Raw genomic sequence first — 23,423 nt, forward strand, 5'->3', positions numbered from 1 at the left:
TCTCAGTGCAACGTTCAGTGTAATGGGAATTGGTTGCATTGTGCTAAACGTCTGATATGCCTACCGCTGTCTAAGGGTGCATGGATGGTTCAGGGTCAGGTCGAATGCTAACCCCTTCCTCAAAATGTATCTTCTCAACGAAGGAGACTCTCGCGCAAACCGCCCAGAGACTTTTGGTCGCGTTTACTACCCAGGAAAATAAAATTTTCGTCACCCAACACGCCCACTGTGAAGTGGATGCTTGGTTCTGAAGCCGTTGTGTCTTGAAACCACCCAAGCCGAAATTTGAGGTCATTCATTTTGTGCTGGACCTCAGAAGTTGGGGCCGTCTCGGCGATGTGAATTTTCTCGTACGCATTGGATTCACGTAACAAACTGTAAGTAGCCTCGAGACTACCCATGTCTTCGGGTGCAAGGCCCTTCACATCCATCTCCAGAAGCCAGTCCGTTTGATGGATGTCATAGTAGCGCATGATAGCCGAAAATAAACCCCAAATATTGAAAAAGCAAACTGCTGCGAGTATCGCAATGATAAGACGGGTGGTTGTAGAGTTTTGAACAAGACGGTTCCGAGCCCTGAGACCGATGGTGGCATTAAATTTGGGCAGGTCCCATGGTGTATCTGGATTGTTTCTTTGGTCCATTCTGTTTTCCACGTTTGCGAGCTGCGCAGTGAGAATGGCGAGATTCTGGCGAAGACGTTGCAAAATCTGTTCCTCTTGATTAGGGTCTCTCAGAGCTGCCAGATTAAAAACCCCATAAGGTCGCGCCAAGACTGCGACTTGATCGTCTAGCCCGCGCGCCCATGGCTCAGTAATGGCAACCGGAGGGAAAGCATTCGCGTCGGAATCAGGGATGGGCCTCAGCTCTGAATCCAAGTCCTGTGCTTCGGGTATGCTGAATGATGGGTCCCAAGGCTTTCTTGCTGAGAAGTCGGCCTTTGGGGATTGTTTGGGATCAACTACCCACCCCCCTTCCAGCTTTGTGATGTTTGCGGTTGTCCACACTTCAGACCATGAATATTCACACCTCCAAGCTGCTGGTGGGGTGAATGCACGATCACCCCAGAAGTATGCTCCCCAAAAATAATCCTCATGTCTTGAAGTCAGTGAATTAGTGGTATTGAGGTCGCATTGCAAGTTTATGATTTTCTGATCCGTTGACGAGATGATATGGCCACCGTAATACGAAAATTATCTTCGTCCGGGGACTCGCGCACTTCGAAGGTTATATTGTGAACAAAAGTAGTGCCATCGGGGCAAATCAATGGTTGGCTTAGAACTGCGTTGTAAAAGCCGGTCCTTTCTTTTCCGTCTTTATCGATAAGAATTTCGATGTCCAAACTGTATTCGGACATGGATAGTCTGGTGCAGTTGGAATGTAACTGCGCTGCTGGTATGGTGGTTTCTACTGATATGATCGCAGTTGTTTCTATATTTCCAATGCTTTCCAACGTTGGGAAGATGAGATCATTATAGGTATTGTGCGGATATGTCAGGTTAACCTCGTTTTGGCGCATGACTAAACTCCGAAATTTTCTCCGCAAGGCGATTTCTTCAGCAGACTCATTGAATGACGATGGACCGAGCTGTGTTGTTTGTCCAAGTTGCACGGACTGAGCGCTTGGGGGGACTTCAGCTGTTGTAAAAAGAGTAGACGCTAGCGTCGGCAGGAATGCGCAGGCGATTGCGAGGAGTTGAGAAATGGTAACGGTGCAGCTGTTCAGATGCCTCCATGACTGGAACAACACTCTCATCCCCATCATATCCAAAAACGATATGTCGAGCTTCCGGATGCCACGGTCCGTCGACGACAATTCCCAAAGGGTACAACGCGCCCTGAACTCCATGGTACAACATGTTACGTAAAGAGAAATACCGAGCATAGTCAAGGCCGGGACGGTTGTCCACAAGAGGTGAGCATAACTTCCCGGGGATGAGCCTACCATGGCAAGCCCACCAGCCGTATCCGATCGCGATTGCAAAAGAACAAGACAGCCGGCGACTCCGACGACAAATAATGTGAACGTTGCTCGCACTCGGGTTCGTAGGACTACAGGCAAGAACACATTGTTCCCCCAGTTTCGTAATCCCTGACTCAGTCTCAGTGTCATGTGTGGAGGAATTCGATGGTAGTGAAGATGGATAATGCTCCCAAGGATAGTCGCCGGATCCCGATGCCAAAGTTCTCTGCGCTTTCCATGACCATAGTAGTAAAGCGTTGTACATGCAGCGCAAGCCATTACTCCGAATAGTGCCGCCATGGAGAAGCCAACCCGTTGACTGATTCTGAGCCTGTGGGAGGTCAGAATCACTTTGCCCACTATTTCCTTGGTCTCGTTCCGTCTGAGGACATAGTGCCCCAAAAGCGGACTCATATTCGAAAACACCGTCTTTGTTGAGTTAAGCAGAACGTTGTTGTCGTAGATGCTAGGGTTCATCGTGTCCGAGTTCTTGCCTCGTGTGGGGTCCACCGCCACTGGCCCAGAAATAGAGCGTTGTGAGCGACTGGCTTCAAATTGGGTCCATGTAGGGAATGACTTCTCAATCATGCTCCAAATATCCACGAGGATTGGCGTTTTCGTCTGACTCTGTAGCAAGGTTATGTTAGGCCGGGAACCGTCGTCAGTCACCTCAACTCTGGAGAGCCACATTGAAGGCGAACAGATGATCGCGGCAGCCGTTTGGACTTGTTTAAAAGGGAAGTCAACTCCCTCTCTGCGTTGCTCGCCGAGCAATGCCGCCAGGTATAGAAATTGCTGATTACCATGCGGAAACTCCGAGCAAGATTGCTCTGGTGGGAGACGGTACAGTTGCCAGAAGCTCGGTACTTTCTCTCTAGCGGGGCTCCAATGCATGTCCAAACTAATACCTCTGTCGCACCCCTGGAAATGAAGTGTGAGATTATACCAAAATTGGGATCCCTGCGTTTTATCGTGGTCGTAACGGGAGATTGCCGAATAGTTGTCCAACTTAACGCATGAAAGATCTGCAAACAGACCATCCACATTGGCTATCGCAAGAGCATCCACGGTGCCCCGAGAACTTCCATTGCCACTGTCGGATAGTTTAAAGGTTTGATAAGCCATGCTCTCGCTTACTCCCAACGGATAAAGCATGTTGAAATCGCGTATTGCCTGACCTATATAGTGGGCACTGATCTCCTCGGAAAGTGGTTCATCATTCGTTGATTCGTAAGCGTTGCTGAAAGAATCTAGCACCGTCATTTTCGTGGGACGCTCAAAGTGGACTGTGGTCTGACTGAATAGACTGGCAGGAAGTGCGATTTGGGCTTTGAGAAGCTGTCCTATTGCGGCAGTGAGGTATATCATGTGGTGTCTCCGACGAACTGATTGAACGAGAACCATAGGTGATGACATGGAGATGTAGTCAACCGTATGCAAATCCATGCCATTTCTTGTCGGTCGATGACGGGATTGCAACATGATCCACGGCAAGTACCGCATGGCCTGAAGTTCAACCCTACCCCAACAGGCGGATATCAGAGTCAAGACTGCATCACACATTACTGTTTATTCTCTCAAAGGCGTTAAAGAGTATGGTCTCCTACGATTCTTACCTGCTGTTGGACCAAACTGCCAAACGTATGCAAAGCTCCGTCGAACTGTCCCTACCCCTTGCTCATTTTCGGAATACGATAGAGTGAAGGATATTGCGACCGCCATACAAAGATAAAGACAAGTAAAGGCCGCGAGGACTTCGATTCGTAACCACTTGGGACGCCAGTTCATCTTTGAGATTGCACTGCGTTTGTCTTTGTGCATCGATAAGCTCCTTCTTCCATCGGCTGCGAAAGCGATGTCGTCAAAGGCTCCCGAATACATCGCTAAATTCGGCCTGGTGGTGTCTTTAGTGCCGATCTCAGATTTATTGTCAATGCATGTTTTGTCGTTGTTCTTGCTGCCGCGGTTGGAGATAGAGGTAGGCTTGTCGGTATCAATCAGCCAGGCTTCCTTGGACGCAGCAAGGCCCATCAATTCTTGACGGCAGCTGTCTGTACATGCCAGCACCGATTGACCGTCCGCTCCATGAGATGTGAACTGAGTTGACATTTCGAATGTGATATAATTGTTTGACGAGAAGGTGCAAATATTCTGTGATCCAGGATTGTGGTATGGGGTTACAATCAAAAGTAGCACGCAGTGTTCTAAGTGGTGAACCCGGGCGCTTAAATAGACAGGTCATTTTATTCAAATATCTTTCCGTCTTGGAAGTCTGCCCTCGTAACATGTCCGTCACGACTCTCCAAGATAAGTGATGATGGTCGTTTTCCAGTTTTCACCTCTTTACCGGGCACCCTCTCGGCGACACGCATATGCGTGTAAGAGTTGTACCACCACATTTCATTTCCACTTTACCAGCAGGCAGCCTATGAAATGTCGTATTTACGACAATGTGATAAGTGCTGTCCTAATCTGGGACTCTTGGCACAGCCTTTTTCACCCCCTTAGAGCAGGCTGGGTCTTGGCCATAGCCAGAAGGGCGTCGCCGTATATCTTGGCGTGAAATCAGGCTGCATATATGTCGGCGCTCCTTCAGAACAGTTGGTACGCTGCTTTTACGTGCACGCAGGTCAGACTTATTCAAAAACGAGGAGGAAAGCCCTAGCGTGCTGACCCCGTGACATTCGAGCGAGGAGTGGTAGACACTGGTGCCACTGGTAACGCCGAGGGCCAACCCTCGACCTTCTTTTTCCTAGAATCTACATATTGCTTTGATTCCACCTTAGAAATTCAACGAATGGCACCTCAACTGCTTACGGTTGAATTATTCGTATGCGATCTGTTGATCGGCACGGCTTTACACCGTGCTGGCTTTAGGTCTTCCAGGCAAACAATGTGTCTTGTCCTCCGTCTTATTCCATTCCTAGTCCTCGTCGTGAAGGCTACCACCTCCAAAGTTCACAGGCAGAGCGGGGACTGTGACCAATGTTACTACGCAAAAGGCGCCTTTGCCCCTCCAGAGCTTCTTCCGTGTCTTAATGAGACTGATTCAGAAGCACCTGAGGCCAGTTGGTGCTGCTTTGCTGGTCATGTATGCCTTGAACGTCAGGCCTGCTGGGACCCAGACACAACGAACACATATCAGTACGGCTGTAATGATCCCGAATACGAGCATGAGAGCTGCCCTCCCAAAGGTGGTCTTAACATGAGTTAGTTACCCTTCCTCAACCTATGGCTTATGGCATTCTGATACCTAACACTGGACAGCAAAGTCGCCCTGGGTCAGTCTTGTCGCGTGCGGCCCCGAATCGGATGAGGATGCTTTCTGGGCCTGCAATCATCCAGACACCTGTAGCGAAGATAGGTGCCCACTCGACCCGCGAAACTTCTCATCCACACTTTCCCTTTGGCCTTGGACGATGATACCCTTACCTCGACTTGTCGATAATTGCGAAGATATGGCAACCCTAGTGCTGGCTGCCTTCGCGCCATTGCCGATGGCCACGAGGGGTGGTGTACCTGCGAATGCCACCAACATAGAAGCAAAGCCAATACCAACAAGGCTGCCAGTGAAGACGACAGTCTCAATACCCACTTCGGTCAATATGTGGGCATCGAACACCGGCTTGCCACCCAATCAACCAGTCAAGACTGATGGAACGGAGGATGCGGGATGGAGCGCTGGTGCTATCGCAGGAACAGTGGTCGGCGCGGTTTTGAGTGCAATTGCCATTGTCGCAGGCACTTTTCTCTTGCGGCGACGACAACAACGACAGTATGGACTGCGGTCCGACACGACGCAGACCTCTCGGTTAATTGAAGACTCCGGGGCTCTAGAGCTAATGCCATTTGACGGTAAACGACGCCCACCAGATTCAATGACATCCATGGAAGCGTAAGATAGAGTCGAGATGTAGTGGCCAATTTCACACCTGAGGATCTCTATTAAGCAGCTGCAAGTCGTATTCAAGCCCAACAGAACAGCTCAAAAGGGATTTTCACCGTGCAGGCTATCTGCCCTTTCATTCCACTCCTACATGTACCGGGGTTTGCATGAGCGGGAAACACTTAGCCCGTAATAGATGATGTCAAAGATTTGTTTCATCTTCTGTCCTACAGCCAGTGAGCTCCAGGGCATTCATTGCTCTGCTGAAGAACTGACAGCACTGCCTAAGACTTGAGCCAACTCCACGTCTTCCTCACGGGCTGTCATTGGGCAGGTCTCACATCAGGGAGTCATCGCTGTCGGAGGCCGACCATTGTAAGACACAGTGCACCCATCCCGTCTTGGTGTTCAAGCTTTACCCCAACGCCTGCTTCAAAGAATTCTGGAGTATAAAGTCTCATCTCGTACCTTCTTTCTTCTTATCATTTTCTTGATGATCTCCAACTTCAAAATCAGGATTCACAAGTGCATATCCTTTTCTAGTTTACAATGGCAGGCCCCTACAGCTTCTCGGAATACCAGCAGGTCTATGTCGCCTGCCGCTCTATTTTTCAAGGTCGAAACGCCAAGATACGGAGGTTGAGTAAGATCAAGAGCGTATTCAAGGTGAAGGCAGAGGTTGTGGAATCTGTCGTGGAAGAGATGGGCGAGGAAAAAGTCGCCAATGTCGCCCTTGATCTACTGAGGGAGAAGGTCTTCAAGTATGAGACAAAAGCTCGCGCCAGATTTCCGGCAGCTTTCCAAATCGAAACGGGAACGCGGAATAGCATCAATGGGCTGGAGGCTGAAAGGGCTACCTCACACACGGCTGAGCCCCAGGACGACATCTTTTCCTCCGAAGACGACATCCATGTCATAAGGACGCCAGATTGGGACTCTGAAAGCGACTTGGATAATACAAAGTGTCAAAACGAGGCCGACAGAAGTAAGAGCGCATTCCCGAATATGGTATTCCCAGTGACTGTCAAGTACTAACGAGGAGAGCTTTCAATCGTGGCCAATCCCCAACGGCACAGGTTTCGACAAGCGTAGAGTCGATCCATACCTCACCGCATTCAGCATCAACTTTGTGCAACACGCAGCGTCGGATACTCATGAATGTTCAGGTGGTCCTGAATGAGAGCTGCTTTGACTTCATGAGCACGTGGATACCGAAAATGCTTCATGATCTCCAAGCCTCCACGTGCGACTCGGCAAGTGGCTTCCGTTCGTCCGCCGTTGGCTCCGGAGGGCCTTGTTATCAGCTTCCTATCAACGCAATGACCTTTATTTCCAGAGAGGCAACAGTTGATGCATTCAAATCGGCAAGGTTTCTGCAACAAGCCTACAGTCAGAGCAGCCAAATGCCATGGCGGGAGATCAGCGAGATGCTGAACCAAGCCGTCATAGTGGCCGAAGGTCTTCGCAACAATGTCGGCGCTTGTAAGATCCGAGAGCTCAGAGTGGAGATTGATAGGCAAGTCGCAATCAGGCAAGCCGCCAAGACCGCCCTTGAAGATCACGCCGCTACGGAAATGGACGACATTCGCCGTCAACGGGAAGAGCTTGACAAGAGAGAACAAGCCTTGATCGGCGATATGGCCAAGAAAGAAAGCAAACAGAAAGCGTTGCTTAGTGGCTCGATTGACAGGTTTTTGGACAGTAGATTTGGGAAAAGCGCAGAACAACTCGGGCCTCAAACAGAAAGAGGAGAGGCTACTGAAAAGTCTACTGAGGAGGCGACTGAAGATTACACCCAAGTGTCCAAGGAAGAGTCTGCCGAACAGTCTGCTGACGACATGGAATTTGATTTATTTGATTGAGAGAAAGTCAACTTTCTTCACGAAAGCTACTTTCATAGAGTCCGCAACAGGCGCGTGAGACTTACCCAGATTGACGTGTTTTGTTCTTATGCGGGCTCAACAAACGTCGGGATTGATAAGACTGAGATCCAAATTGAATTTCTTTTAGTCTAAGCGCTTCAAAATGCAAGTGACTCTAAGAAGTCTTTAGCTGTGGCTGGATCTAGTAACTGAGCCCTGCGGGCAAAGCATTACTTGGTCATTTATACGTAAACATAGCAAAACGGCCCATTCATCGTATCTAATAAGTCGCCAAGTTTCATCTTTGCTGCATTAACAGATAGATTAATATTATCAGTAAGTGTGCTATTTAGTGCTGTAGGATTTTTTGTTGTTATTATTATTATTATTATTCTATTTAACGACGTTAGAGCTAAGCTTAGATTGCTCCTTAAGGTATATATTATATAAAGTAAGCCTATATATCTATAAATCTACTATATATTATTCCTACTCCTTAAATTAAGCGTTATTTAGTTAATTACTTCCTATATATAGTGTTTCTAAGCTTAAAAGCTACTTTTTACTACTAAAAAATAGTATAAATATCCCCTATTTTTAGCTTATATCGCTTAACTAAAGCTAATACTATAGAGGTTTAAGCTTTATTATACTAAAGCTAATATTATTATAAAATCTAAATAAGAAACCCCTAATTAGTAGCTAAAGCTAAAGCTTAAGCTACTTATAAGCTCTTAAAGAAGTAAAATTACTTATAACTTACTATATTTTATTAAGAAAACTAAGATTTTCTTAGAAAAGTTAGTAAATTAATTTTTATATTTTTCTATAGTAATTTAAATTATTTAAGCTAAAAAATTAAAGTAAAATAAAGTATAATAGAGTTTAAGAAGGTTATTAGCTATAAGGTTTATATAAATAGATTATTTAGTAGTTTTAACTACTAAAGAAACTTATAATTTCTTTAAACTTCTTAAATTACTTTAGATTACTAATTATAGATCTCTAATAGTACTTAAGGTCTCTAAATAGAGATAGTTTTAGCTTACTATTAATTAGTAGCTAAAGCTACTAAAATCTCTTTAAGTAAGTTAAATAATAGAATATTATATATATAGGGGATTTCTACTTTTTATATTTATATCTTTAAACGTCTTATTACTTCTAAGTAAAACGCTTATAGTATATCTTAAAATTATTATACTTTAAATAAGTAATAATTAAGTAGTATAAAAGTTTTTATAAAAGCTTTAGCTCTAAAAAATATTAAAATACTAGCTAAAAGTTATTATAAGTATAATATTAAAGTCTTTTACTTATATACTACTATTCCTAATAATATTTAGTGATTTTCTTCTATATTAAATACTTTATAGTAGCTATAATAGCTAATAAAATAAAATTAAGAAAAGCTATTAAAGCTCCTTATTTTATAAATATATCTACTAACTTATTTCTAAGAATATCTTTATAACTAAGAACTTAATATATAAAAATAAGAGAGGTTATTAAAGTAATATATTCTTTAGCTTAAAGAATAATTACTTATAAAGATAAAGGTATATTATTATATCCCTCTAAAATATTAATAATATTAAAGTTATTAATATAAATATAAATTATACCTATTAAACTCTATAAGTATATAGCTATATAAAACCTAAAGTTTATAGCTTTAGCTTTAATATTAAAGATTTTAGTAAAGCTAAAGTACTAAAAGCTTTATATAAGAAGTATTTTAGCTTTCTTCTTTTCTTCTTTTTTACTTAAGAATATAATATAGCTATAACTAACTTCCCTAAACTTAAGTTTAAATCTATTAGTATAAGTAATAATATTATTTTTAAGTATATCTTTAAGCTAAGTTTTAAATTTAATAGTAGCTATTTTCTTTAGAAAGTAAGAAAAGCTTAAAAGCTATAAGAATATTAGAATTAAGTAAGAGTAATAAGAAAGTATTATAATAATATATTATAGTTATATAAGCTTATAATAGGAGTCTAATAAGTAGATATAAAAGCGCTAAACTAATAAGTAATAAAAGTTAAAACGCTTAAATCTTATAGTAAAGTAAAGCTAATAGGCTTTAAGTATAATATTTATAGGGGGGATTTTAGATTTATAGTATAATATAGTAATAAGAGTAATATACTATATAAATAGAACTCCCTAAATATTAATATAAATTACTCTATTAATAAGCTAGAAATACCCTTTTTAATTTATAAAGTAGAATAGTTTAATTAAAATAGTGCTAAAGTACTACTAAGTAAGGATATAATTAGGTTTCTAAAAGCTAAGAAACTAAGTTTTTATACTATAAGTAGTAATAAAAATAATAATTAAAGAGATAGCTTTATATATAAGAATAAGAGGGAAACCTCTATATATTACTTTAAAGTTATAGAAGAATTTAGTATACTTTAGAGTAGTATTAGCTTAAATCTAAATATATAGTATAAAAGTAAACCTATAGTTAAAAGTAACCTTAAGCTACTTTATAGTGTTTTTAAGTGTTATTATTAAGCTATTAGCTTTAATTAAGAGATTTATTAGCTTATATTTTTGCGAAATATAGATAGTTTTACTTTTTTTTAGCTTAAAGAAGACCTTATTTTTAGTATTTTAGTATAAAATATAAGTAATATTAGTTATAAGTAGCTTAGCGTTTTCTTCTATAGAAAGGAACTTAATCTATATTAGGATATTATTAGTATACTTAAAGTAAAAGTTAAGGTTTTATAATAGAAGTTCTATAAAATAAAGTAAATATAAAATAAGGGAAGTAGAGAAGCTTTAAAGAAGCTTATAGTAAAAAGGAAAAGGTTCTAAAATAATACCTTTAATATAAATTTAAGCTTAATATCTAGTTATAAATAACTTAATATAATAGATAAAAAGTTCTAACTATCCTTACTTCTATAATCTAATAAAGAAGTAGTTATAGAGGATAGTATTAAAAGTACCCTTAGTATTAAGTATAGTAAAAGAAGTAACTAAACTAGTTTTAAGAGTAGCTTTAATTTTATAAGTTATATAAGTAGTGAAATTAACTATATTACGCCTAAAGAGGGCTTTAAAGTATTAAGTACTAATAATTTAAACTAGTAATACTATATAAGTAATATACTAAGTAAATAAGCGCTTAAAGCCTTTTCTAAAGTAAAAAAATAAAGATATAAAATAATATAAAGTAACTTTAGTTAGAGGTTTCCTCCCTTTAGGTATAAAGACTACTTTAGCCTTTTTAAAAATCTCTAAGTAATACTTAGAGGTTAAATAGGCTTAAAAGAGAGCTTAAATAAACTTAGCTATAGCTAACTAAGTAGCTTAAAATATATAAATAGTAATACTATTAACTCTAAGTATAATACTTATTATAAGTATTATAGTAGCTACTTAAGTAGAGGAAATAGAGGTATTTTATAGGATATTAAAGTGAGGGGGGATATAAACGCTATTTAGGTCCTAAATATTATCTATAACTAAGAAATATTTAAGTAAAGCCTTTTTAAAAACTTATACTTTTATAGTAAGAAACTTAATTACTTTATCCTTAATTTTTAGAAGTAGTAAGTAGAAGTTAAGCTTTACTTAGTACTATTTTATTATATAATAAAGATTAAAGATATTTACTATATAGTCTATTTTATTATAATATTAAGCTATCTTATAAATATAAATAACTTATTAAAGTTCTATATTAGTAAGCTTTTCCTCTTTATAGAGAGGGTAAGAGAAGTATAAGTATAACTTATAGTTTAAAGATTAAGTATATTAAGCTTTATATAATTTTTATTTAGTATTTTAGCACTTAAGTAACTATTAAGCTAAAATAGCTAAGCTTAAAATATACTAAAGTAAGTAAGTTATAATATCTATTACTTAAGAAAAGTAGAAGAGAATAAATTTAGTAATAATATTATATTATATTAGTATTAAGTTTAAAGTAATAATAGAAAGAGAGTTCTATTTATAGAGAGTAATAAATCACTTAAGTTTGCTATTTAGTACCTATATTTAAGCTAAAAAGCTTAATTCTAAAGCTAAAAGGATAGAGATATAAGCTAGAATAACTTTATAATTTACTTTAAAGTAAAAAGTAGGATTTATCTCTACTAAAATAAGTAGAATATTAAACTAAGATAGATCTATAGTGTAGTTAGTATTATATATTAGTACTTTAAGTTTATTTAGAAAAAAAAGACTATTTTAGTTTATTTAAGTTTTAATTTTTAAGCTACTATTAATAATTCTCATACTAAAAACCTAAGAGGGGTTTATAATATTCTAATTACTATTAGTAAAGAAATAAAGAAAGATAAAGTATTAAAAAATATAAGTAGTAGTATTATTATTTACTATATTAAATCTATATATATTTAAAATAATTACACTTTAAATCTATACCTAAATAAGGTTATAAGTTTTATAAAGCTAGGTCTAAATAGCTTTTAAGCTTTTCTTAATATATATAATTACTTAAGGAATAATATTTAAATTATAATATCTTTAAGTATTAATAAAGTAAAATACTTTATAGAAGGAGTAATTTATAAGAAATATCTTTCCTTTCTTTTTATTAGTATAAGGTTCTTATACTAAAACTATATTAATATACTTCTTAATATAGCTCTATAGTAGTATATAGTTTATAAGGTTATTATACTTAATATTATACTATATAATATATAGACCTCTAGTATAATATTTCTAAGCTTACTTAAAGTGAAGTATTATCCTTAAAAGGGGGGATTTACTATATATTATTATAATAACTTAGTTCCTTAATATATAAAGTAATATTATAACTAAAGCTATAAAGGGAGTAAAAAATAAAAGCCTATAGAGTTATAAGCTTCTTAAGTTTAAAGAGGTTAAATTAAAGTAAACTACTATTTTTTAAGCTTTCCTTAAAAGCTTCTTACTTTATATCTTTTTAGTATATTATAATATAAATAATACTATTAGACTTAATAGTATAAGCTTATTTTTAATAGAAATAAGAAGTAAGAAAAGTATTTAATATCTCTATTTTAGTATCTTTAAGCTTAAAGTTCTCTAAAGAGGAGTTTAAGATAAAGAAGTTATTTTCTATAGTAGTTTAAGTAGTATTAGCTATTTTATAATTAGATAGAGCTATACTATTAGTAATAATTATTAATTAAGCTATTTTAAGCTAAGCTAAAGAAGTAAGAGTAGCTAAAAATAAGCTATAAAAGGAGCTATTAAGCCTAAATATAAATAATATATTATATATAACTTATTAGATTTTCTAAAACTAATACTTAAAAAGTATAACTTAAATACTATCTTTTAAAGTAAAGTAAGTAGTATAGTTACTATAGTTTATAAAGAAAGTACTATAATAATTTAAGTATTTAGGGTTATTTAAGTAAATTAAAGTTATATTAATACTAATATAATTAGTTTAGCTATATTAGCTATAGTAATAAGATCTAATATAGAAATAACTAATATAATATTTTTAATACCTATTAGAGTAAAGTATAAATACTTATTTCTTCTCTAGTAGAAAGTAAGTATAAATAGATTTATAGAAAAAGTGCTATTTAGTACTTTTATAAGGTTAAAGTAGTATAATAATCTAAGACTAAGTTTAAATAGTAAAGTTTATACCTTTCTATATTAAGTAAGTTTATATTAAGTATAGCTTTATATATTTATAAATATTAGTTTTAACTATTTCTTTAGTAACTATAATAGTAAGGTTATCTAAATACCTAGAGATTTCTATAAATATATAGTTAATAAAGTATTTATATTATTTTTAGGGGAAGTTAAAGGATTAAATACTTATAGCTTTATAAATCTCTTTTACTTACTTAAAAAAGGCTTTTTTTATAAAAGTAGAGTATAGAATAATAGTATAGCTTAAAGTAGTATATAAAATATAAGTAATATCTACTAATAAGAGGTTTAAAGCTTTAATAATTTTATTCTAGAGAGTATATAATAAAGCTTTATAAGTTTATACTAAGATTTTAGAAGCTTATAAAAGTAGATAGTAATCTATAATAAGCTTTAGTAAGATATAAAACTTCTAAATACTATATAACTAAGCTAAGTTAGTTACTATATTCTATTTAGTAAAGAGTATCTTAGAGGGAGACTTAATATTATTTTAACTTTAAAAAGAGGATTTTATAGCTATATTACTCTATAAGAGCCTAAGAATAACTATTTACTAAATATAAGTAATAAATTTCTATATAATACTACTAAACGCTTTTTATAGTTATCCCCTATAGGTTTTTACTAGCTAGTCTAAGTATATTATAATTATTTAATAAATTTACTAATAGGTATTAAATAGATAGAATAGCTTTTATACTTTAGTAGTAATTATTATATACTTTATCTTTTTAGAGCTATTAGGAAGTAATAATTCTACTATAATAAGTATCTAAAGGTATAGATATAATAGTTTAGTAGAAGTAGGGGGAGGGGAAGGGTTCTAAACTAGCGATTTAGGCCTAAGTTAGGCGCTTATAACACCTACGCGCGGCTATAAAGCTATTATAATAGGTAATTAAGGGTGTTAATAGTGCGTTTTATATGCGTTAAGGTTCTAGTGTGGTGCGCTGCAGCCTGCTAACAGTAGGTCGCAGTAAAAAGTGTGTAGGAGGGAAGTTGTTGCGGTGCTGTAGGATCCTTGTTGTGCCGGACACTGCAGTTAGTTGAGAACCGAGATCCTGCAATTGCTAGATCCACTAGGTTCTGTTAATCATGGCGTGGTGTAGCCAAAAGGCCGGATCAGCTGGGGAGTTGAAGAAATCCTGGCGATTGAATGATTCAGCCACATTGACACTTGGAAACTGATCAGCTTGATATAGAGGAATGGGGATTGCTTACACCACCTGGATCTCCACCTATCGTGGTATGCCCTCCTCCGTGGACACCGGGGTTGCTTCTTTGCATGTCGCCCTGCATCGAAGTCTGAAACGAGTGTATGTCCTTGTTCTTGGTGATAAGATCATAAGTGTAAGTTTCTGAAGTGAATTTCGAAGATTCGGGATTAATGTCGCGTCGCAGACAGCGGGGGTTGTATCCAAGCCCGTCTTTCCGTGGATTTGGGGGAACGTCTTTGAGCCGGGACGCGACCGGCCCAAGATGTGCTTCAAAGCTTCGATAGAGGTTAGTACAATCGGCGATTCTACACACAGCCTACGAGCGTAGTACGACGTACTCTTTGAATGGACCTCCTAGTAAGCAGCCGCCACCATTGGCTGGTGGGATTGTGATATTTCCGAAGGGTATGCCATCGTGCGCAACCTTAGCACCATCGCCCGACATGCTGCTATCATTCCCATTGAAAACAGGGGAGTTCAGCGGATCTGAAGAATAGTATGGCCAGTGCTCATACTTCGCGGCATCAGTGATCTGGAGACATGGACCAGATACGATCAAATCTCACCGGCTGGTAGCCTCGGTATCCGCACTCATCTCTTAGTGCTTGCTCATACGCAAATACGTAATATCTGTGCCAAGAAAGAAATTTTGCCTAAACAATTCTTGTTAAAAGACTTCACGGCGACTAGGTAGCTCGGATTTCGTTCTTACAGTAAAGTGAATACTCAAAGTCTGCTGTATATGTGTTGCCACAAAGTCATCGTATCGGCTTCTCGTCCCAGGAACCTCGTCCATCGAATACCTTGGCGGCTTGTTTGCAAGGCGTTTGGTCGCATTAATGTAGTCCAGTCTTTCCTCGACTGCGAGAGATGACCTTTATGCCTGGATGTCAGTCTGGCAGAAGTTATCGCTAGCAACGACTGACCATTCCTTTCTCTTGATGGCTGTCTCAAGAGAGCACCCAGACGCTCGTGGAAGTCTGGCCAGATGAGACTCCAAGTTTGCTAGGCCGATATCCTGTAATCTATCGACGCTATCGCGGGCATACGGACCGGCTTCCGAATTGCCAATGACGAGAAGCACTAAGACAGGCGCAAATGAGAACATATTACTAGAAGATACACTGCTCCCCCATAGGAAACGTGCAGCGCTATGGATCTAAACAACGCCCGAGGAAAATAAAATGAGTAAATGAGGTATGCCTACTGAATGCTTTTGGGGTTGAAGGTGTGTTTCAAATTGGATTCTAGACTCATCGGCATGCGCGGAGTAGGGCGAAACTCAAGGCGGAGGTTATTCGGAGGGGCCCGAAGTTTAAAGGTTAAAGCATCCAGAAGCTTCATGGAACATGGCTCTTCATCAACGGCACATGCGTCAAAGACGCTAAAACTGAAAGATTTTTATTTGTTTTCGCAAAATTAAACTAGGCTGATAGAGAAGAGCTTGTGTGTTGTGGAAGAATCCGCCAAGGCGTATGCGTTATGTCAAACGATTGACGACGTAGGTCTGTTGTGATGAAGGGGCTAGGCAGGATGCAATGAACAACTGAGCCCGTCCGATGTCAATCCAAAGTATTTGAACATTTGCTGCCCAAGCTGCCGATAACGGCCCAACGGAAACGTCTGAACATTCTCCGCGAGAAGACAGAGCTTCCACAGAACGGCCGGAAAAGTAGATAGATGACGGTATTTTACATGACCAAACACAAGTTGATTTAGGTGTTGATAATGTTGACCGCCATTTCGCGTGTTGTTGGTCACCTTTGCAGGAGATATGGGGTGCACATGGGTCGAAAATGCAATCATTTATTCGCTGGACAGATGTTGTTTTTCTTACCAGAGTACTTGTTCATCAATGCCCCAGATTGGCTATAAGAACTCGGAGACTTTACGCGTCTTGCGAAATAAAATCATGACGGCCTCTATCGCCGCATCGCAGCCATGATCTTCGCCATGGAAATTCAACCATTGAAACAGTACCGCAGCCTTCCCCTATCGCGACCATACAGCCTGCTTTCGTCGCTTTGACTGACGCACCACTTACTAGGTGAGGTCCCCTGAGCTAGATGAGAATCGTCCCAAAGGATTTATAAATATAGTAGAATATCGGCGTAACTTTTGTCAAAAGCTTCAATTAACGCACTATTGTTTGGTGTGATCCCCGCCATTTCTTTACTCATTGTACTATAAGCAACAATGACCCTATTGAAAGTGGCAACTTGAGTGCACTTAAGTAATTATCTAAATTGATGAGTCGCAAGAGCTGTGTATTGGTCAAGACGGAATACTGACGCGGATTTCTATGTAAAGCATTGCCGCAAACTTTCGGACCGATAGCAGCAAGGTTCTCAGTCATATGCAGCCAGGTCGTCACCTATGAAATCTTAATCACGCGTGACTTCACCGATCAACCATAAAGGTGACATCAACTGAATATTTCATCCGCGACCGCCCCATCTCAGAACCTCTCGTTCCACTTCATGAAATCCGTTCCAACAGGTCAAAGCAGCTTAAGGACACAACACATCATCACCTTAACACCCGTTGTATCAGAAGTCACAATGCGCCGACGCGAGCTGGTTGCACAGTTGGAGGAACCAGAGAGGTTTGACAAGGATGTGATCCACTGCAGGAACATTTCGTCACTGGGAAACGGCGTTCTTCTCGTCCTCGGTATCACCGGTCTCATCGTCTCTTCAGTCAGCTACACCCGCGGCGTGACTAAAACATCGGTAGAGTTGGCACATTGCATTGTGGTATGTCCTAGATGGTCGATTCGGATAGCCCTGCTGACTGACGTCTTTCAAGTCTTCAGTGTTTCTGCCTCTACTTATTTTGGCAACCTATTTCATCCTGAGTCTCAAACCGGGTAAAAGCGTGCTTCTTAGGCTCGTTTACGTGGTTGTCACGATATCTCTTTACGGCATTAAGTCGTATGTCTGTCCGTAACAAACCATCAAGGCGCGCTGCTAATGATCCCAGACTGGTATTTGGTGTCCTGCTAGCGAGGGAAATTAGCCAAGACCAAGGCTGGAGCAGCCAGAAGATGAGTTTGAGGCATGGGCCGCCCATTGTCAGTCTCGTCACGGTGTATGTTTGAAAATCGAATACTCTTAGACCTGTACACTAATTGTTCGCAGGTTCGCCGCAGCGTTTGCGGTTTATCTCCTTCATGCGCTGGCATATACACTCCCTGACCAGTCGGCACCGGGTCTTCGAGGCGATCCGCAGCCCAACGTTATGCGGGCGGAGGAGAAAGGCGTTTTCAGTCAACGGGCCCAGGCCTGAACGAGTGGTATCACGTACTGGGATACATGCTATCTCCGTTGATACGTTGGAGTCTTCAGGTCCACATAGTTTACTCTCTAGATTCAATTAATGTAATGCGCTGGCTGTCCGGCTTCAGATCATTATCAGTCGTAACTGGGCAAAGCCCGCCGCGGCATCGCATAGCGACTCAGTATCAGAGTCGTCAATCAGTGGTAAGACATATCAGGAGATGGCTGAGTCTACATGCGCGCACCATCAGAAGCCCTGCTGCGGCGTAACAATCGTCGCCGACGTCGAGAGCCACGTCCGGCCCGCCACCAACAATAAGCACCACCGAAAGCCGCCCCAGAGCCACCCTCAAGGGCAACTACAGGCGGGCCAAGATGATAGCCAAGTTCGTATCCCCTTATCCAGTCGATAGCAACATGGTAGCTATGGTGTCGCGCTCCCTTTCCCGATTCTCTTCAACCGACATGTTGCCACCACCAATCACAGCCAGCATGCGAGCCATCCCGCTGCTGGCGTGTCTGGAGCTGACACGTCTGACGCCTGCCGTCCCGTCCCGTCCACCCTATCTTAATCCATTCCATTCCATTCCCAATTGTGATGTATCCATTGTGATGTGTCGGAAATAGTAGCCTGGGTCCGTCCGTCCTTCCGCCGGGATCCCCTCTTTGGCATTATCGACAACGAAGAAGGCACGAATATGCGATCGCGCCATCCCAGCCCTATCACCATCTTTCCTAAGAAGATAGATTGGAAATTATTGGCGGAATTCTTCTCGCTGTTATGGATGGGTCGGTATTCGTCGTTTACTGGCATCTTCCTTGCCAACACGTCGGTGCTTGTGGATCGTGGAGACCTGACAGCGAAGCAACCCCCGCGCGCTCCACGGGAATCACAGGATGTCCCGGAGGGAGATAAAGCTAAGATTAGCTTCTGGGTAGCGGCGGAGCTCGCGCCGGGTCTGGCGCCTGGGTACGCTTGCCGTGGGCTCCTTTCGTCCCGGCTTTGTTTTGTCGTCGGGTTAGGTGATGTCTCCATCCATGGTCTCTAGATTGTTCCTATTCTTCTTCGAGACGCTCAGAAGGATGAGGAAAGCTGTTTATCCATTCTCGACACGGTAGTTCTGGTGGTGATGTCGCGTGTTGGGGATCGCACGTCGGTGGTATTTTGTCGCCGCTACTCTGTTTGGAAGTCTGATTAGCTGTCATTCACCAAGCTTTCTTGCATCAGACTGATTGTTTCGACCTACTATGAATATTTCGAATCAACCGAGTCTCATGCAGACTGACTCTGGCGCAGGATCCCAAGAGTGCTGTTGTAGTGAGGATGGAAAAGGGGTTACCAAATGTTTATAAATACAGTGCCAGAACGTGCATGGCCTCATTTGCACTGCATTAGTACGCCCAAAATGCCTCTACACAGTGTGCAGTATCTCCTCATCTCAGAAGACGGCCATCAAGGTTAACATCAAAAGTGCTCAGTGCATAGTTCTACGAGTCCGTCATAACGTTCCATGTTGCAATTGCCACATCTATTGTCTGTTCAGGACGGTGTTCAATTCTCAACGAAAGGATTCATCTCGTTCAGTTTGGATGGAGCTGTCAATCACGAGATGCTATCGTCTTAGCCGGAGTACAGCCCGGAGAATTCCCCAATTCCCGATTGCCGCGATAATAATCAGGGAAATGTTTACTTGAACATGAATTCACAACCAGGGATCCCGTCGAAATCGCTTTCGACCATACTCTTCCAATCATCAAAACAAGGCATCCCATCACCGTCCATCAAGCCAACACGCCTCGCCAACCCCCTCCCCCGATACGTACTCCCGCACAGCCTCCGGGGCTCCGAGAACATCTCTAGCCGCATTTCACAACCCCCCATCCCCCTCCGATCTCCGCCCAGATAATCAGCTGACAGCTCGTGCCGCACTCGCCCTGCATGCCATCCAATCCCAACCTCATCCGATCCCATCCCCCAATCACGTTGTGCCTGTCTTCACACTTGTTTATCCAGGCATCTGCGCCAAGTCCCTGCAGTGTGCACAGAACAATGGAAATGGAAAAGCAAGCAGCTCCACACCAGACATGTCCGTCACCACATTCTGCATGCACAGTCTTAACCCCCAATCCCAGACAATACCTACCTCGAGTGGGGGGCTTGGAGAAGGAGGAGGAGGCGGCGGCAGCTGCATCGGGGTGCGTAAGCAGAGGTAATAGCATTCCGACCACCAGAGCTCGACAGCTCAGAGAGCAAGCTAATTACCCCCAATTTTCGGTTGGAGAGCTCACCCTCCTACCCGAGCTATCCCAAAACACACCGGTCTTGACAGGTTCCACCTCCAAACTTGGCTATTGGAGACAGCCGATGGATCCCGGGCAAGAATGGAGACTGCCCACATCAGCGGACAACACTCCATATCTCCACATCAAAAAAGTCAACATGACAAGCAAACGCATAATCAAGAAAAGTCACCATAAATCACTCATTGTCACTTACTCGCGTCACTTAAGATCATCACTGATGCGGGGGAAGAATCAATGCCCGGGAATCAAAAACACTCGTATTCAAATCCAAAAAAATACCAAACTATCATACGAGAGAAAAAAAAACGTATTCATCCCTTCAAGACAGTAAGAACCAAGCAACTACCGGTGTCTTGCCTGGGCTGCATTGCATGGCCGGTCTCCACACAAGTGAGCTCTTCTGCGGTAGAGGTCGGTCAAAACTGTAGATCCAGCATTGGGTCCCGCTTCAAAAACCAGTATCCTTCAGTCCCTCATTCCCATGAGATAACGACTTCAGTCCGTTTCGGCGGGGGGCACGCAGCTCGATGAATGTTGATGAGGTCGAGCGAGCCTCTTCATGAGGGTATCAGATGCGGCTTCGCGGAGGCGTCATGCTGAATTTAGTGCTGTGCTCATGTTAGTTGGTGATCGGGAGTGAGGTTGATGCGAGGAAGGCTTACGGAGCAAGAGCCGCAAGAGCAAGAGGTGCAGGAGCCGGCGCAGCTGGTGCCGCAAGACTTGCAAGAGCTGCATGAATCTGGTTAGCTATTTGGCAGCTCGGTGAAGAAATCTCCGAAAACTCGAATTCTTTGGAATGTGTAGCTTGTCTGAACAAGGCCGCATTTCTCGAATTCTTGTCTTCTCAGGATGTCGACTGCCACTCACCAGGGGGCCATTTTGAAAGTTGGTTGGGTTTAAGCGAAAAGCTTGAAAGTTGGTAGTTGAGTTTGTTTGGAAGTGAGATCTGAGAGCTTGTTGAGTCGATGAAGAGAAAGAAACAACATCTCGAGCCGAGAAGTCCTGGGGTTTATATACCCGTCTTCGAGCTACGTCCCCCACGTACAGTCAGCTAGAGCATCAAGCATCAGATGGTTATCTCGCGAGGAGGCGCGGTATCATTCGCCATTACGTGGAAGGGTCAAACGGGCGTGGCCGGAGGAGGGAGGGGCGGGCATCCCAAGGATTGTCGGAGGAGATACCGCGAATGCCGCGGCGCCGTTTGGAGCAACCAGCCCAGCCAGCAGTGCAGCGATGCTGACATGGCGGTTGTGTGATACCGCATCAGGCTGGCACTCCCATGGCTTGATCCATAATAGCTCATCTACTCCAAGATAGGCCGGACGTTGGGGGACCAGACGTTTGCTCTGCAGTAGCAGAAGCGGGGTTTGGGCCCGAAGCTACGGGTGCAGCCTTCGTCCAGGTGTGGTAGCCCGTGGGTTCCACGTTCGGGGCTGGGTGGACCCGGCGACGGGGGGCGTCGGGCGGTTGTGATTGGGCCATGTGAGGACGACTGGACATCCACGCGCGAGGTCCATGGCGAGCCACGGCAGGGCGGCAGGATGGGCGTGCATGAGGTGCCGTGGTCGTGTGAATGGGATGTTGGAGGCGGGCTGGCGTGGGATCGTCGCGGACTGAGTGGACGAGAAGGGCCCGATGAGGATAGCCCCGCCCTTCATCGGTCAGACGTTCGGTCTATGGATGGAGAGATTGGGGGGGTTGAAGGGAAGGGAACGTGGGAGTGGGTGGGTAGAGCCGGTCTGGAATGTGCAGATTATCGGGTGGTTTTTTTTTTTCGATGGTCTGCATTTCGGGTACCATGTTGTGAAGAACATGTGTGTGAAGAATGGTATGGGAAACTGCACTGTTGGAATAACCGACCAGTAGACTTACGAAGGCGACGGCGCGGCCTTTGCTGTCATGGTCTGGTTGGCGGTGCCGTGTGAATTGGTGGCTGCATGACAGTATGTAGGACGACAGAGAGGTAAATCTGCTTGTGATGGCGCTTGGCAGCGGCACCCGCGCGAAACAGAGTTTGTACCATCCCACACCCGACTCTTCAGGTGATGCGCCCGGCCACCCCGTATTGGCCAGACAAGGGACTAGCAATTAGGCCGAATGAGGGTCCGTTCTACTTAGGCAGACCCGGCGGCGGAAAAAGATAGAAGCCACAAGAAGTAAGAGATAGTAGCTGAAGAGCTGAAGAAAAGCAAAAGAGACAACTTGAAGCCAGATGACCTAGTCATCAAGAACAATCGTCATGGTCGAAGGCAAAAACCTCAGCTGTCGTCTTGATCGTCGACGACAACTCAGAGAGTGGTCTCACCAGTCAGACTATAGCCTCTCCGACTAAAACTTCAGCCGTGCGTGAGCGTCGTCGACTCAGTGCCATGGGGGCGACAGCAAAAGAACCTTGCCCGAAAGAAGAATCCCGGTAAAAACCTCATATCGCAGATTCTGAACGAAAATGAGAGAAAGCTGTTAGCTAAACAGCGTGGGTTGCCCAATCATACAGACTGGCCGCCGGCGACGGGGACCGCTCACGAAGGAGCAGTTTGCCCGATCAGCTGATACGTCCGGTGTCCAAGGTGAGAGGACCGACAAGGGGGAGAAGAGAGCAGGATGTGAGAAGAGGAGACAAATGAGAGATTTGTGCCGTTGTGGCTCATTACCGTGGGGGGTCGTGAGTCTTTTGCCGCAGCGCGAGAGCCGATTCCCGAGGATCAAGGCAAACATTGACCATGAGAAGAGACAAGGAGCAGAGTCGTAGGGCGTAGGGGGTTCAGGCGTCTCCCACTTCCTCTTCGTATTCCTGTTTCCCTCTTCTCTCGGTCTTCTAAAGTTGAGTGTCTCGTCGCGTTCATCGGGCTGCATCGGTCGCTGTGTCGGAAAAAGTCGAAACCAGAGGGCTTACTAGTTGTCAGTAGAAGAGTCGACAGACCAAGTCTGTCGGACAGAAACACCAGGACGAGTGGTCCCTTTTATGTGCTCAACCCATCTCTACTCCCAGGGGCCTCAAATGGCGGTGGAAGGGAGAAGCGGCATTCCTCAAGCGGCGGGGATGCAACGGATGCGAGCTGTGCTGGCCGATGGAAAATTGTCTCATCAACCCAGCGGCCCTTCAGCATCCGCGGCCCGTCGCTGATGAACAGTCCAAGCCCTGCCGCCTGACCAAAACCATGGTTGAGATAGGTGCGCTGGCTATCTTGCGCAAGTTCTGCAGCATCGCGACCGGTGGTTGGCGAGGGAGATGGCGGATGATTTTGTGTGAGGAGGGTG

The 23,423-nt window shown here is 42.4% G+C and overlaps 4 protein-coding genes across 4 annotated transcripts; 3 read left to right on the forward strand and 1 right to left on the reverse strand.

Annotated features, from left to right (window-relative positions):
• Positions 1 to 4,856: 4,856 nt before the first annotated feature.
• CGCS363_v010662 (uncharacterized protein) lies at positions 4,857 to 5,862 on the forward strand (the record flags this gene model as incomplete). Its single annotated transcript, XM_036642511.1, has 3 exons — positions 4,857 to 5,172; positions 5,231 to 5,532; positions 5,614 to 5,862. 3 exons carry the CDS (start codon positions 4,857 to 4,859, stop codon positions 5,860 to 5,862), a joined length of 867 nt encoding a protein of 288 aa, XP_036491512.1.
• Positions 5,863 to 6,398: 536 nt separating this feature from the next.
• On the forward strand, positions 6,399 to 7,711 carry CGCS363_v010663 (uncharacterized protein; the record flags this gene model as incomplete). The annotated part of the gene is made up of 2 exons (XM_036642512.1): positions 6,399 to 6,834; positions 7,299 to 7,711. The coding sequence occupies 2 exons, from the start codon at positions 6,399 to 6,401 to the stop codon at positions 7,709 to 7,711; spliced, it is 849 nt and encodes a 282-aa protein (XP_036491511.1).
• A 6,734-nt stretch (positions 7,712 to 14,445) lies between these two features.
• On the reverse strand, positions 14,446 to 15,691 carry orsC-0 (Tyrosinase-like protein orsC; the record flags this gene model as incomplete). The annotated part of the gene is made up of 6 exons (XM_036642513.1): positions 14,446 to 14,511; positions 14,588 to 14,858; positions 14,922 to 15,097; positions 15,150 to 15,236; positions 15,296 to 15,458; positions 15,510 to 15,691. The coding sequence occupies 6 exons, from the start codon at positions 15,689 to 15,691 to the stop codon at positions 14,446 to 14,448; spliced, it is 945 nt and encodes a 314-aa protein (XP_036491517.1).
• A 1,453-nt stretch (positions 15,692 to 17,144) lies between these two features.
• On the forward strand, positions 17,145 to 17,871 carry CGCS363_v010665 (uncharacterized protein; the record flags this gene model as incomplete). The annotated part of the gene is made up of 4 exons (XM_036642514.1): positions 17,145 to 17,339; positions 17,392 to 17,516; positions 17,566 to 17,673; positions 17,724 to 17,871. 4 exons carry the CDS (start codon positions 17,145 to 17,147, stop codon positions 17,869 to 17,871), a joined length of 576 nt encoding a protein of 191 aa, XP_036491516.1.
• Positions 17,872 to 23,423: the final 5,552 nt, after the last annotated feature.

The sequence above is a fragment of the Colletotrichum siamense genome, assembly GCF_013390195.1.
Source record: "Colletotrichum siamense strain Cg363 chromosome Unknown KSG_Cg363_contig07, whole genome shotgun sequence".
In the NCBI taxonomy this organism is placed as follows: domain Eukaryota; kingdom Fungi; phylum Ascomycota; class Sordariomycetes; order Glomerellales; family Glomerellaceae; genus Colletotrichum; species Colletotrichum siamense.